At 37.4% G+C, this 12,717-nt stretch overlaps 1 protein-coding gene across 1 annotated transcript in view; it reads right to left on the bottom strand.

Annotated features, from left to right (window-relative positions):
- Positions 1–12,717, bottom strand: part of WDFY3 (WD repeat and FYVE domain containing 3) — a 245,607-nt gene that overhangs the window by 114,843 nt on the left and 118,047 nt on the right. The window contains exons 22-26 of the mRNA XM_006885255.1: positions 11,665–11,776; positions 9,749–9,939; positions 7,906–8,058; positions 3,413–3,486; positions 3,169–3,330 (exon numbers count right to left, since the gene is read on the bottom strand). Of these exons, the coding sequence (XP_006885317.1) occupies positions 3,169–3,330; positions 3,413–3,486; positions 7,906–8,058; positions 9,749–9,939; positions 11,665–11,776 (692 nt within the window). The remainder of the gene's footprint in view (positions 1–3,168; positions 3,331–3,412; positions 3,487–7,905; positions 8,059–9,748; positions 9,940–11,664; positions 11,777–12,717) is intronic.

The raw sequence follows: 12,717 nt of genomic DNA, 5'->3' as shown, positions 1-12,717 counted from the left end.
GTTGGGTACCATCTAGATAACTGTATTTCATAGAGACCCTACGAACAACAGGCTGGAACTGAGCTCTATCCTGTGCCATCTTCACAGTCCTCACTTGCTCAAGCCCATTCTTGCAGTCTTGTCAATCTATCTTGCTGAGAGGCTTCCTTTCTGTGGCTGACCTTGTATGTTTCCCAGCATTGTCTTTTTCCTTTAAAGAGTTATACATACTATTGGGTCTTCTGGACCATTCCAATTATCATAGACAATAATACTTCAAAAATATACTTTAAAAATATAACACTGCCATAGCCACTGAGTTTGAACTAAACTCACAGTTGACCCTCCGTCAGGTTCCCATGACTATATTGCATGAGATTGCCTAGCTTAAAAGTGCACAGCCATTGGTGGATTTGAACTCAGACAGGTATAGCTTTTGAGTTAGCAGCAAAACTCCCTATAGACAATGCCAGCAGTTCTTCTGAAAATTAAGTCCTTTGATATAGTACCGTAAATAGTTTCAATGGAGAGTCCTACATGGAGTTACACTGTTAACCAAAGTTCATGCCTCTCTGGTGGTTCAAATCCATCAGTGGCTCTGAGATAAAAAGGATGGGCAATCACAGGATGTAATTTACAGTCTTGGAAATACAATGAGGATCTAGCCATGAGTTGGCTCTGAATCACCAGCAATGAGAGTTTGAGAATGAAAGAGAAATAGTTTCAAGAATCAAACAGAATGACCTAAAACTAAAATGCTCTATCTACCATGCTGCAATCCCAAAGGTGCACAGTTCAAAGCCACCAGCTGCTCTGCAGAAGAAGGATGGACAATCTCCTCCTCTGCAATTTACTATCTCTGAAAACACTCTGGAGGATCAGCTATGGGTTGGTTCTGACTCACAGTACACAACCATAGTAGTACCTAAAAGGAGTTGTGATAGCATATTCTGTTACATGCTGGGATGTTAAACAAAGGTCAACTGTTGTAGTCCACCAGTAGCTAAAAGGGAGGAAAAGACATCTTCTTCCATTAAGATTTACTGCCTTAGAAACCCAAGAAAGGAGCCTCATGAGCTAGAATCCACTAGAGAGCAGTGGGGTTTGTTTTGTTTTTTAAAAACAGTACTTCTATGAATCTACCATAGCCTTGGTGGTGCTGTGTGTAAAATAATTTTGTGGCAACCTAAAATGTGGTGTTGTGAATCCACAACAGTTCTGGGGGAAATAATGTGGTGATCTTCTTATATGAAGATTTATCACTTTGGAAACCCAATGGGTTTCTTCTGTTATAAAGGATTAATGAGTCTGAATTAACTTGATGCTAATGGGTGGTCTGGTAGTTAAGACGATGAATGTTATAAACAGTTAAAATTAACATTTGGATTCTATCACTTTTAATAGGCATCTGGTGATGCAATGGTTTTGTGCTGGATGGAGGATGGCTCTGGCCTGGTTGGTCGGTGATGAAAGTAGGCTAGAGGTCTCTTGTTGGAGCCAATGAGAGGCTGATGCAGGAGCTGGGGTTTTAAAGAAGTCATTAACTAATTAACTAAATTTAATTAATTAATTTTTAAAAAGTCATTAATTAATTAATATGCCTGTGGAAACTCTAGGAACTTAGAGAGAGGAAACAGTTATAGAACAGGGTTGTTGTTCAGTGCCTTCGAGTCGCAGGCGACTCATAACGACCCTATGAAGGAGAGTCCTTGACGCCTGGGTGCCTTTCATCCTCTCTCCAGGTTCATAGGGTTTCTGCAGGTAAGCTATTAACGGAAGTGGATGCCACTCCTCCTTCCAAGAACAGGGTTAAGGTCTTTTAATTATAGGGTCGCTACTTGACAACACTGAATAACAATGTATAAAGCCAGGCCCTTTTCTCCATTTTGGAGTTGGGTGAAGTGGCTGGACTCTGCAAGACAGTGCTCTTGTTTTGAAGATCTGTGTGGACTGTGTGGTTGTTTTTATTTAAGCCTCTTGTTTATAGAGTCAACAAGACCTCCTGGAGGGCCCTTATATTTAAATGTTGGGCCTGAGGGATTATATTTTAATCCCTTGTTACTATATTTTGGAGGAACATCCTTCTAAGTAATACTGCACTCTGGCCAATTTGCTGTGCTGAGGTAATCTGGGTTTGCTGTGAACCTGAACCGTTTGCCATTGGAGTCTCAAAATGCCATAATGGAACAACAGTGCCATAGGTGTGCCAAACACTATTAATGACTACCCATTGTGGGCAGTGTTTGGTGGAGCTCCCCAGTTTAATAAGACAGGTGTGGAAGCAGGAGTAAGTGGCATCCACTTTTCACTTCCTAAGCCACACGCCTCTTATGAACTTGAAGAAATGACGATAGTTATAGAAAGGCTTCAGGCCTTTTATTCACAGACTCGATGACAATCAACAACAACTTAAAAATAAGGAGTTTATATACCAAACAAATTCTAAATTAGTCTGCTGGGACTATCCGAACACCTAAGTGGATGTGATCTCCTGACATGCCTGGGCGATTATGGTCAAAGTGACTGAGTCCAGTGAAAACAATTCTCTACTTGGAAAATAAACTGATCGGCACACACAATTCATTTTCCCCAATTTTGGTTAAAAAAAATCACGTGAACAAAGGCACCTTTCCATAGACATTCCATAATTGTGCCTCTTATTTCACACTGGCAGCAAAACAACACTCATTAATTACATAAATGGCTTGAACAGACGACAGTAGCATACTGTCATCTGTTTGGATGATAGAGATCAAACTGAAAAACAAATGGTATCAAAGTAAAGTGCGAGTATGTGTGTGTGTACATGCACACACGTGTACACACATGTGTATGTGTGTTTATGCTAATGTACTTGACAGGTAACAGAGCTCAGGAAAGTGGGTTAGGGACTGAGGGTTTCTATACTGAACACTTTCACGTTCAGCCCTTCAATCTCACTGGTCTTATTTCCATATTATTCAATTATTCATGAACACACTTCAATTATTCATTAGTTGCCACAAAAGGCTTTGCTCTATAGAAGCAAGACAGAACGACACATGTTTTCTTTGCCTTACAAAATATCTTGAGTAGCATTAACATTACAGGCATTACACAGTCATCGAAAGCAGCTGTTTTCATGTCATTTGTCTTAACATCACTGACACTTCTTGTTATAAAAAAGATGAATGCAGAAGTTTTCATTACCTGAGCAGATCATTGCTGTTGGAAAAACCTTGCAGTAAGAAGCTTAGCACATTACTAATAGCAGCAATGGTGGGCTGGGATAAAGACATATCTCGAAGAGTCAGTAGCAGCTTTGGGATTAGCTGGAATTCCCTCATTAATTTGGCATTCTTTGAAGCTTCACTATAAGATAAAAAAGATTTTATAAAATGTACTATCATCTTTGCTGTAACTGAACAACTAACTATTAAATGTTAACTGTTACCTGGACTCTGTGAGAAGTTCAATAAAGTGTTCAAATAGGGAAAGATGAAGTTCATATGGTGCATGGAGCCAGACCTATAATAAATATAGACAACAGTGGAAGATTAAAGGTTAAAAAATTACCAATTGAAACTCATATACTTTGGGCATGTTGTAAGGAGGGCCCAGTCCTTGGAGAAATATGATATATTTGCAAGAGTAGGAGGTCAGCGCAAGAAAGGAAGGCACTGGATGACACAGATTGACACAGTGACTGCACAAATGGGGTCAAGTGTGTGCAAGACAGTAAAGTGGGCTCAGGATGGGGCAAGTTTTAGAGCTGTTAATCCTAAGGTCACTCTGAATCATAGTCCACCTGACGGCACATAGCAACCAACACGATTATATCAAGAATAAACACAACTTATGAAACTTACTCTCCTTATGTAATTGGATATTACATTATTAATCTTTACTTGGCAAAGTTCTAGAAAAGTATTCATATGGAGAATGTGAGGGAAAACTACCATGACTATTACCTTCCCACAGTAAACAGCTGGAAAACTAGACAAAGTATATGAAATAACTGCTTTCAGACACTAGCCAACAGTCGATGACCCTTGAGGGAAGGGAAACAAAAAAGGTAAGCCTCAGGATTGCTCCAGCTGACTGGCCGCGGGCAGTTTCCAAACTGTGTAGTAATCCTTCCAGGGGCTCTGACTCGAAAAAACTCAGAAGACCAATTCAAAGGTCACTCTCTAACAAAGCTTAAAATGATGCCACAAGACAATATAAATAACAACAAATTGCTTAAATGCATGCCAGAAAAAAAGTCCTATACTCTTGAAAGGGATAAAACAAATCTACATTCAACTGCGTGAAATTTTTAAGAGTTAGTACCCAATCTAAATTAACTGGTTTACACAGAAAAAGAAAATCTGATCCACATTTATTAAGTGTCAGTAGGTCCGTTAAAGATGAACATTGTGGAATTCAAATGAACTTAAAAAGCTAATAAAAATACGCTCCAAATGGTAAAGAATGTAATTAAAACTATGAACATAAATGAAAACATTTAACATATAAAATAAAATAAAAACAGAGTTCTAGAGATGAAAATGGCATTATTCAAAATGAAAAATACCCTCCATGTGCATATTAGATTAAAACATAAAACAAAAATTAAAATGAAGTATAATAAAAATAGTCATACAAAAATTAATAGAAAGACAAGCAACTTGTGGGACAGTATCAAGCTATCTGAGATTTGAGGAAAAATAAAATGGGATTGAGACAGGAAAAATATCTGACTAAGTACAAAGCACAGGCACAGAAACAAAAATAAGAAAATGACTGATAAGTCGAAAACATGAAAGAAGAACAAAACTAATTAGCATTCTATGCTATACTATATACTTCAAAAAAGGAGGTGAAGATTCTCTCAGATGGGAAATTCATTGTTAGCAGATTTGATCTACAAGAAATGTTAAAGAAAGTTCTTCTGACAGAAGAATTATACATGGAAATCTGCATCTGCACAAAGGAATTTTTTTTTAAAAAAACATCATAAATAGTACAAGTGTGGGCAAAAATAAAGGACTTATTTGATGTCTTTCAAAGATAATTCATTATATGAAGCAAATGTAATACAAAGACTTGTGAGAGTTATACACACATTATGATAAGAGCACAAAAAGACGAGAAGGAAGAAATGGAAGTATACTGATGTAGGGTTTTTACACCACTGGTGAAATGGTAATATATAGACTAATTTGTTATAGGTATGTAATATAAATCTTAGAACCACCATTAAAACATGAAATTGCTTGTGTGCTATTACAATAACAGCTGGATGGCAGTGGGCTTTCAAAATATTTTTCAGTCTTTTTAAAAGAAGCTTACGTGGTTAACCAGAACAATGACAGTTATAACGCACGCAGTGGCTGGGGGAAAAAGAAATCTCACCCAGATATTTCTAGATGGCTTTATTTGATAGTTAATTTTGATAAATGATAGTTATAGAAAGGCTTCAGGACTTTTGTTCATAGGGACACTATGAACCGACTTGACGGCAATCAACATTTCTAAATAGCTATCGAGAAATATTTCTAAATAGCTATTTTAAAAAGCTAAAATAAGTCAAGCTCAATGTCAGAACAAATTCATAGCAGCCCCTGCTGCAATTTTTCTGAGTCTATAAACTGCATGTGATGAGACTGCTCATAATCTTCCTGCCAAGTGGCTAGTGGACTCAAACCACCAGAGCAGTCACCTCTGTGTTCACAGCAGAACTCCCTCTGTACTTGGCAAGCAGAGCAAGGCCTGGAAGTGTGCTTTTTGATCATTTATACAACTAAGTTTCTAATGTTTATATATTCCAATTAGAAAGTGAAAACAAAAACCAGTCCAAGATAAATGTGTCAGCACTTGGAAACTGCTAAACAGAGATTAGGTTAGGCAGGTGTCCTTTCTGCCTATCTTAATCTTCTGTGCTTTCACAAATTTGGAAAGTGTCTAGCTCACTCTCTCTTGGAACGTGATACAGGGATTGTAGCAATGGGCTGGAGCAAGTCTCAGATTGTGAGGATGGCACAGGATAGAGCAAGGGTTTCATCTGCTGTTCACAGAATTGCTGTGAGTCATAGAGAGAGCTCAGTTGGCCTAGTGGATAGAAAGTGATGATACCAAGCCAAAGGCAGGTGATTTTAATCTCTGACCCTCAGGCCTGGTTTTAATTATTTTTGGCCAAACATTCTTCTAAGCGGTAGAGCACTGGTCTGTCCATTTATTGTACAGAAGTAACTCGTGGTTGCTGTGATGCTGAACACTGTGACCCTGGTGTGCCAAATGCAATAATGGTTACACATGATGGACAGTGTCTGTTGGAGCTCCCCGATTAAAACAAGCTTGGAAGCAGGAGTGGAATCCACTTCTGAGCTTGCCTCCAGAAACTCTTATGAACTTGGAGAAATGATGAAAGTTATACAAGTGTTCAGGTCTTTTGTTATAGGGCCATTATGAGTCATGTATGACTCGACAACCCTGAACAACAACAAGAGAACACTAAAGCGATAAGGAGCTCTGGTGGCAAGAAGTGGTACTACAAAGGCATGCAGTTCAAATCCATCAGCTGCTCCACAGGGGGAGAAAGATGGGTTGTCTCCTCTCATGGACTAAAAGCCTTGAAGGCATGGACTCATTCTTCTATTTCCATATCCTTAGTATCCTAATACTAACGGGAACTCTGGTGATCTAGGGGACTAGGAGTTGTGCCGCCAATTTAAAGGCAGGCAGTTTGAATTTACCAACTGCTCTGTAGGAGAAAGATGGGCACTCTCCTCCCATGTGATTTACAACCTCTATAAACTCACTGGAGGGTTAGCTATGAGTTAGTTCTGGCCTGACAGCATGTAACAACAACTATAATAAGAAGTATCTAATACAGCATCTGACTAAAAGATACTCGTTTCCTAAAGAATGAGAGGTGTACTCGAAAGTCAAGTATCAGACTAAGAAATGTTATCTTATTGTATAGGTAAGAGAAATCACTTGGAAGTACTGAATGACTTGATTATGTTTTTAAAAGAATGAGGTCACAAAAATATATAGCAGAGATTGAGAAAAAGGAGACGTGATAAGACAAGTTATCTGAGTAGGTGAAGGGGAACTGATTAGGATGTGGATTAGGATGGAACAGCAGAAACAGAAGGCGGCAGAATCTACTCGGCTTGAACAGTTTACAGACTGAGGAATAAGAAAACCATTTTAAGATATAATGACTAATACAGTGGTGGTATTATTAACAGAAAGAGAAAAGACTAATTTGCTGCTGGATGGTGAGTTCCATTTAGGTGTTTTGGGACAGAAAAATGGAAATGCTGTGCAAGGCATTAAAAGTAAGTCAGGAGATCAGACGCCAAGACTAAAAATTTAGATTTAAGAGAAAACAGGTGAGAGGAAAAGATAAAGACAACTTTATTTACAATATTGAAGATAATGTCAACAGTAAATGAAGGGAAAAGTAATGAAAGACATAAAAGAACTAGGACTGTAATGCCTACAAGTTAGCAGGGAACTTGGAGTAGAGAGAAGAGAAATCCGCATCACAGCAAAGGCTCTGGAGAGCCAGGGGTGCTGAGAAAAAGCCTCTCCTAGCAACATACCCAAAATGTGTGAAACCAAGCATTTCTGGGTTTGCCTCCAAGAAGCACTATTATTGCACCTTCTCCAAGACACATCTGTTTGTTCTTTTGACAGTTCACAGGATATCCAGCACTCTTCTCCAGTAACACAATTTAAAAGCATCAATTCTTCTTTTGTCATCCTTAGTCACTGACCAGCATTCAGATACATACCAAGTGACCAAAAAGACCAGGGCCTGACATATTAACATGAGTATAAATATCATAAAACTTTAGAGAAAATACAGAAATAAAACAGTATAATAAAATAATTTTGCAGATAAAAGAATGAATTCCCTGATAATGTTGTACCAGTCAGTGCTCATGTACATACCTCAAAATCACAAAGTAGGTCTTGGAAAGCAGTTGAATTTGGAATAATGGAGGTCTCATGTCCACTATCAACAGTTCCCACCAAGGAAAACGTCAGATGGAGGATGTGGCTGTTCAGAAGGGAACGTTTCTTCTTAAGCAGCATCGCCAGCAACTAAAAGAAAGTAATATCAAATGCTTATGGTATACTTGTAGTCTGGAGAATAATAATATATTCAGATAAATTTCTATGCAGATTTTGAAATTTGCATTTTATTACAGGAATACAATATCAGAGAAAATCTAATAGAAAAAATTATTTTCATTCCATCACTATATTATTATAACTTCTACTTTTACAGAAATCTTTTAAATTCATAAATACTTAACTAGCTATTATTCTTGTTGCTGATTGCCTTCAAGGTGAGCACAACTCATAGCGACCCTATGAACAAAAGGCCTAAAGCCCCTCTACAACTATCAGCATTTATCAAAGTTTATAGAGTTTCCAGAGGCATATTACTTAGGAAGTAGATGCCACTCCTGCTTCCAAACCTGTTATATTGTTTTAGATGCCATTGAGTCACCTGCAATGTATAGCAACCCTATGTACAGCAGCTCTGAACCCTTCCCTGTCCTGAGTCAGTCTCACTGATTCTGACACATCACCCCTCATTGCACCAGTTACTGTGTCAATCCATCTCATCCAGGGCCTTCCTCCCCTGAGCTGCCTGTCTGAACAAGATGTCCTTCTCCAAGGACCTATCTCTCCTGGCCACATGCCCAAATGTTTTTATAATTCTGTATTTTTCTTCTTAACATCTTACAAAAGGGGATTTTAAAAAAATTTTCATATACAACATAATCTTCATAATTAAAATGTACAATGTTGAATGATAGTCTGTGAAATGAGTCTAGCATACTTAATTATTTTCATGTTGTTGGTACATTTAAGTTTGTTCCTGCATTTCATGATGAATATTATTCTAACAATCAATTTAACACAATGACTACAATAACAGGTTTATCATGATCATGGAGATCGTGACAATTTTTAAATTATAACTGACACAGTGGCAACAGCATGACAGAGACTGTAAAGATGGCACAACACAAAGTTCAGATCTACTGTTCATAGGGTTGCTATAAGTCATAACAACAATCACTTGAAAAGCTTTGCAAAAACAAACACTTAATAAAATAGTGTGACTAAAAATATAAAACACAATAATCAGTTTACTACTCTCACCAATAAAGTAGTAACAAAAGGCACAGAGATAGATTGTCTCTCTAGTTCATTCATAGGTATTAACTAATCTTGCTTTTTGTTCTTTCAAAAAGTAAATTTCTGCCTAAATTTAAGAGTATGTTTATAGATATTTGAACACTGTTACATTTAAAATTCCACACAAGTTTTTAGGAATAGCAATGGCACACACAATGGGTAGTGGCCTTCACATTGTTTATAAAAGAAAGCGAGAGGGAAAAATGACTTAATGTGATGTGGAGAAGAAAGATAAGGCAAATGGAAAGAGTTCTGAATGTATAACTGAACAAAAATCTCTAGATAAGGCAATAATGTGGCCATACTTCACTTCATACCATTTCCATAAAAGAAAACAACAGAAAAATGAACCATTGTTCAGAAGATATGTTGAAATACATCAGAAGGCACATTATTTCAATATAGCCTAATTAAAGGGTACAATAAGTAAATAACAGAGTTCTTACTCATGTTAGTTTTAAAGAGAATTACTGTCTAATTCCTATAAACAATTCTTTTACAGTTTTTTTAAAACTATCAATAGTGATGAAAATGAACTTTTATTCTGGTACAATTAGGAAGGGAAAGCTTTATGACAAACCTGATAGCCCTTGATTCTTTCCATTTCTTTGCTGGCTAGTGGGTTACTCTTGACCACACAAACCAGGGCCTTGACTGCTGCATAGAGCCCTTCCACATCAGAGGCCATGGCCACCAGGCCCAGGATGGCTGCAGCTCCACCAATGTACTGCAAAGTAGTGGCAACAGGCTTAGGGACAAATGTTCTTACTCCTGATTAAAAGACAGTAAAACATAATTAAAATGAATTCCCCATGTGAGTTAACAGTGAATAAAGCATCTAAAGAAATATTCCATCAATTATAAACTTCACTTTTTAAAATGTCTTCGATCTCAACATGGGAATCCTCCCAAATTAAAGAGACTTCAAGAGATACAATAAAGGCTAAAGGACTTACCGTCATTTCAGAGTAAAAGAAATCTTAGAATACAGTTTCTTTTGATACGAATCTAAAATTCATTCTTTGTCCTAAATTTTTATTCCTTTATTAATTTTTATCTTCTATCTAAAGTAAAACGTTTGAAAAAATTGCTGCTTGAATTGATTTTGACTCAGAGTATTAAATATCTAGTTTACTACAATATAAAAACAAGCTCAAAGCAGTTCTGCTGGGACAAACTTGACCCGTTGTGAACCACCATGCGATATAATTGTTAATAAGTGAAAGACTACCTATCATTCTCCCTCAGAGTGGCTGTTGGATTTGAACCAGCAATCTACTGTTTAGCAGCAAAACAAGTTATATGCAACACTACCAGTATGCTTTTATTTCACACTATTTGGAAATAAAATTTAACACTTAAAAAATCATTCAATAATGTTTCTTTAAGCCTAGTTAATATCCAACCACACCGAAAAGAAATATTTGTGTAAGTTAAGAAAACTGGAATAGCAATTTTTTTGTCTGTTTTATTATTAGCGTGATTACAGAAATTAAAGTTTCATTTCTCAATGGTAAAATGGCTTCCTTTTAGTGTGATTTAGCACAATGCTTTTGATTTTCAGAACTGTATAACTTTTTCTGATGACATGTAGATCCAGTGCTTCTGTAAATGACAGAAACACTTCTGCGGCTGTCAAGGCTGATGGTGAGCAGAGAGGGGAGAACCAGGAACCCAGGAGAGCACAGAGGGGAGAACCAGGAGTCCAGAAGAGAACCAGGAGGCCAGGGGCGAGTTGGAGGGAGTTGGGTTCTCGAGCAGCAGAGATAATTCTATAGTGTAGTTTTGAGTAATAGAGACAGTCACATATACAGAGGACCTGGGATTGTATCCTAAGAAGAATGAAAGGGCCTTACTAGTTTTTTGTTGCGGAATTAACACAGAAAGCAGAATTACTTAACTGTCCTACAGTAGAGGCTAGACAAAGCATTTCTAAAATATAGGTGGCTGAGTGTTGAGGTACTGCCAACCAACCCAAAGGTACATGGTTCAAATCCACCAGGATCTCCGCTGGAGAAAGATAGGCAATCTTCTCCTCCGCAAATCATTGTCTCTCAACACCCACTGGAGGGTCAGCTATGAGTTCCAACTCCACAATACTCAATAACAACCACGATAACCCACAATCTCAGAAGTACACATTATCATCAGTAATGCTAAACAAAACATGAAGCACCATCAGCATTTCTGAATTTTGGTTCCTAAACGTAGTCTGAAGTTTAACCCTACAAATTATAGAGGATATGTTCTTAGTATTCATCAGTGTTCACAAATGGGGGAAAAGTTAATGGGACTTTATAAAAAAAGCTGTAAGTTTTTCAGGTGACTGTGTTTGAAATTGCTAAATTAATCACTAATTACTGCAAGAACATTGTAGATTAGCCTTATTCTAAATTATAAATTTAAATGCCACTCCTCAAGTGAGGTAAGTGGATACAAATTTGAAGGCCAGTAAAGAATGTTAAAGGAACAACAACAGAAGACAGTATGACTCACCCAAGTATCCAATTAGGGTAGCCCCGATGGTCCGTGCTGGTCCGTTAAGATGTCCTGTTGAATTGTGTATCAACTTCACAGGAGTGGCATTCTCATGAGAGGAAATGCCTAACTAAAGAAGGGGGAGAAAAGCAAATAACGTAACTATCAAACTGAATGTTTTGATTGGAATAGAAAAAACTACATGGTGTAGTAACTAGTTGCACTGCCAACCCAAAAGCTGGAAGTTTAAATTCTCCCAAATACCCTGCAGGAGAAAAGTTGGGGAATTTCCTCTTGAGCAATTGATAGCCTCCAAAAACATGCTGGGGAGTCAGTGATGAGTTGGTTCTGACACATAACAATGCAATATATATATAAATTTGGTATTTTCTTTTTAAGATGTATAACTGCTTCCAAATATGTTTAAACTCAAAGAGGTTGTTAAAATCAAACTTCTATGACAAAGTTGGCAAGCAAATCTCAGGGTATAGTTTCAAGGATCTTTCTGGCATGTTTCAAACTTTATTTTTACCTGTTACACAGAATTACTGATCAGTGAATTTAATATCTTTAATCCATATTCAAGTAAGTCACATAAATTACCCAAGAGTTTGCAGGTAAAACATGGCCACACAAAAAGGTTAAATTTTGTACACATATATACATATACAAACACAAAGTATTTGCAAAGCAAATATAATCCTAGGATTGGAATTCTACTGTGAATTGTCAAACTAAATTTAAGTGCACTTTTAGGTTCTCACAAAGTAGATGTATTAATAGCCAAATTCAGCACAAGAGTTGTCAATAGTTCATATTCCCAGTTTCTCTCCTACCAGTTTCCCTAGCTTTCCTTCCAATTAGGTTTTGCCTCAGTTAAGCTGCCAAAGGGCTGGTCAGGCTCACCAATGATCTTCACTTGATTAAACCCAATGATCAGTTCTCAGTCCTAATCTAACCTGGCAACTACATAATGTTGTTGTTGTTGTTATGTGCCGTCGAGTCGCCTGCGACTCATAGCGACCCTATGTACAACAGCCCTAAACTCCGCTCTGTCCTGTGCCAATCGCA

The sequence above is a fragment of the Elephantulus edwardii genome, unplaced genomic scaffold (genome assembly GCF_000299155.1).
Source record: "Elephantulus edwardii isolate Elephantulus edwardi_28Jun2011 unplaced genomic scaffold, EleEdw1.0 scaffold00042, whole genome shotgun sequence".
Taxonomy (NCBI): domain Eukaryota; kingdom Metazoa; phylum Chordata; class Mammalia; order Macroscelidea; family Macroscelididae; genus Elephantulus; species Elephantulus edwardii.
This window is presented reverse-complemented; position numbering and strand designations above follow the sequence as displayed.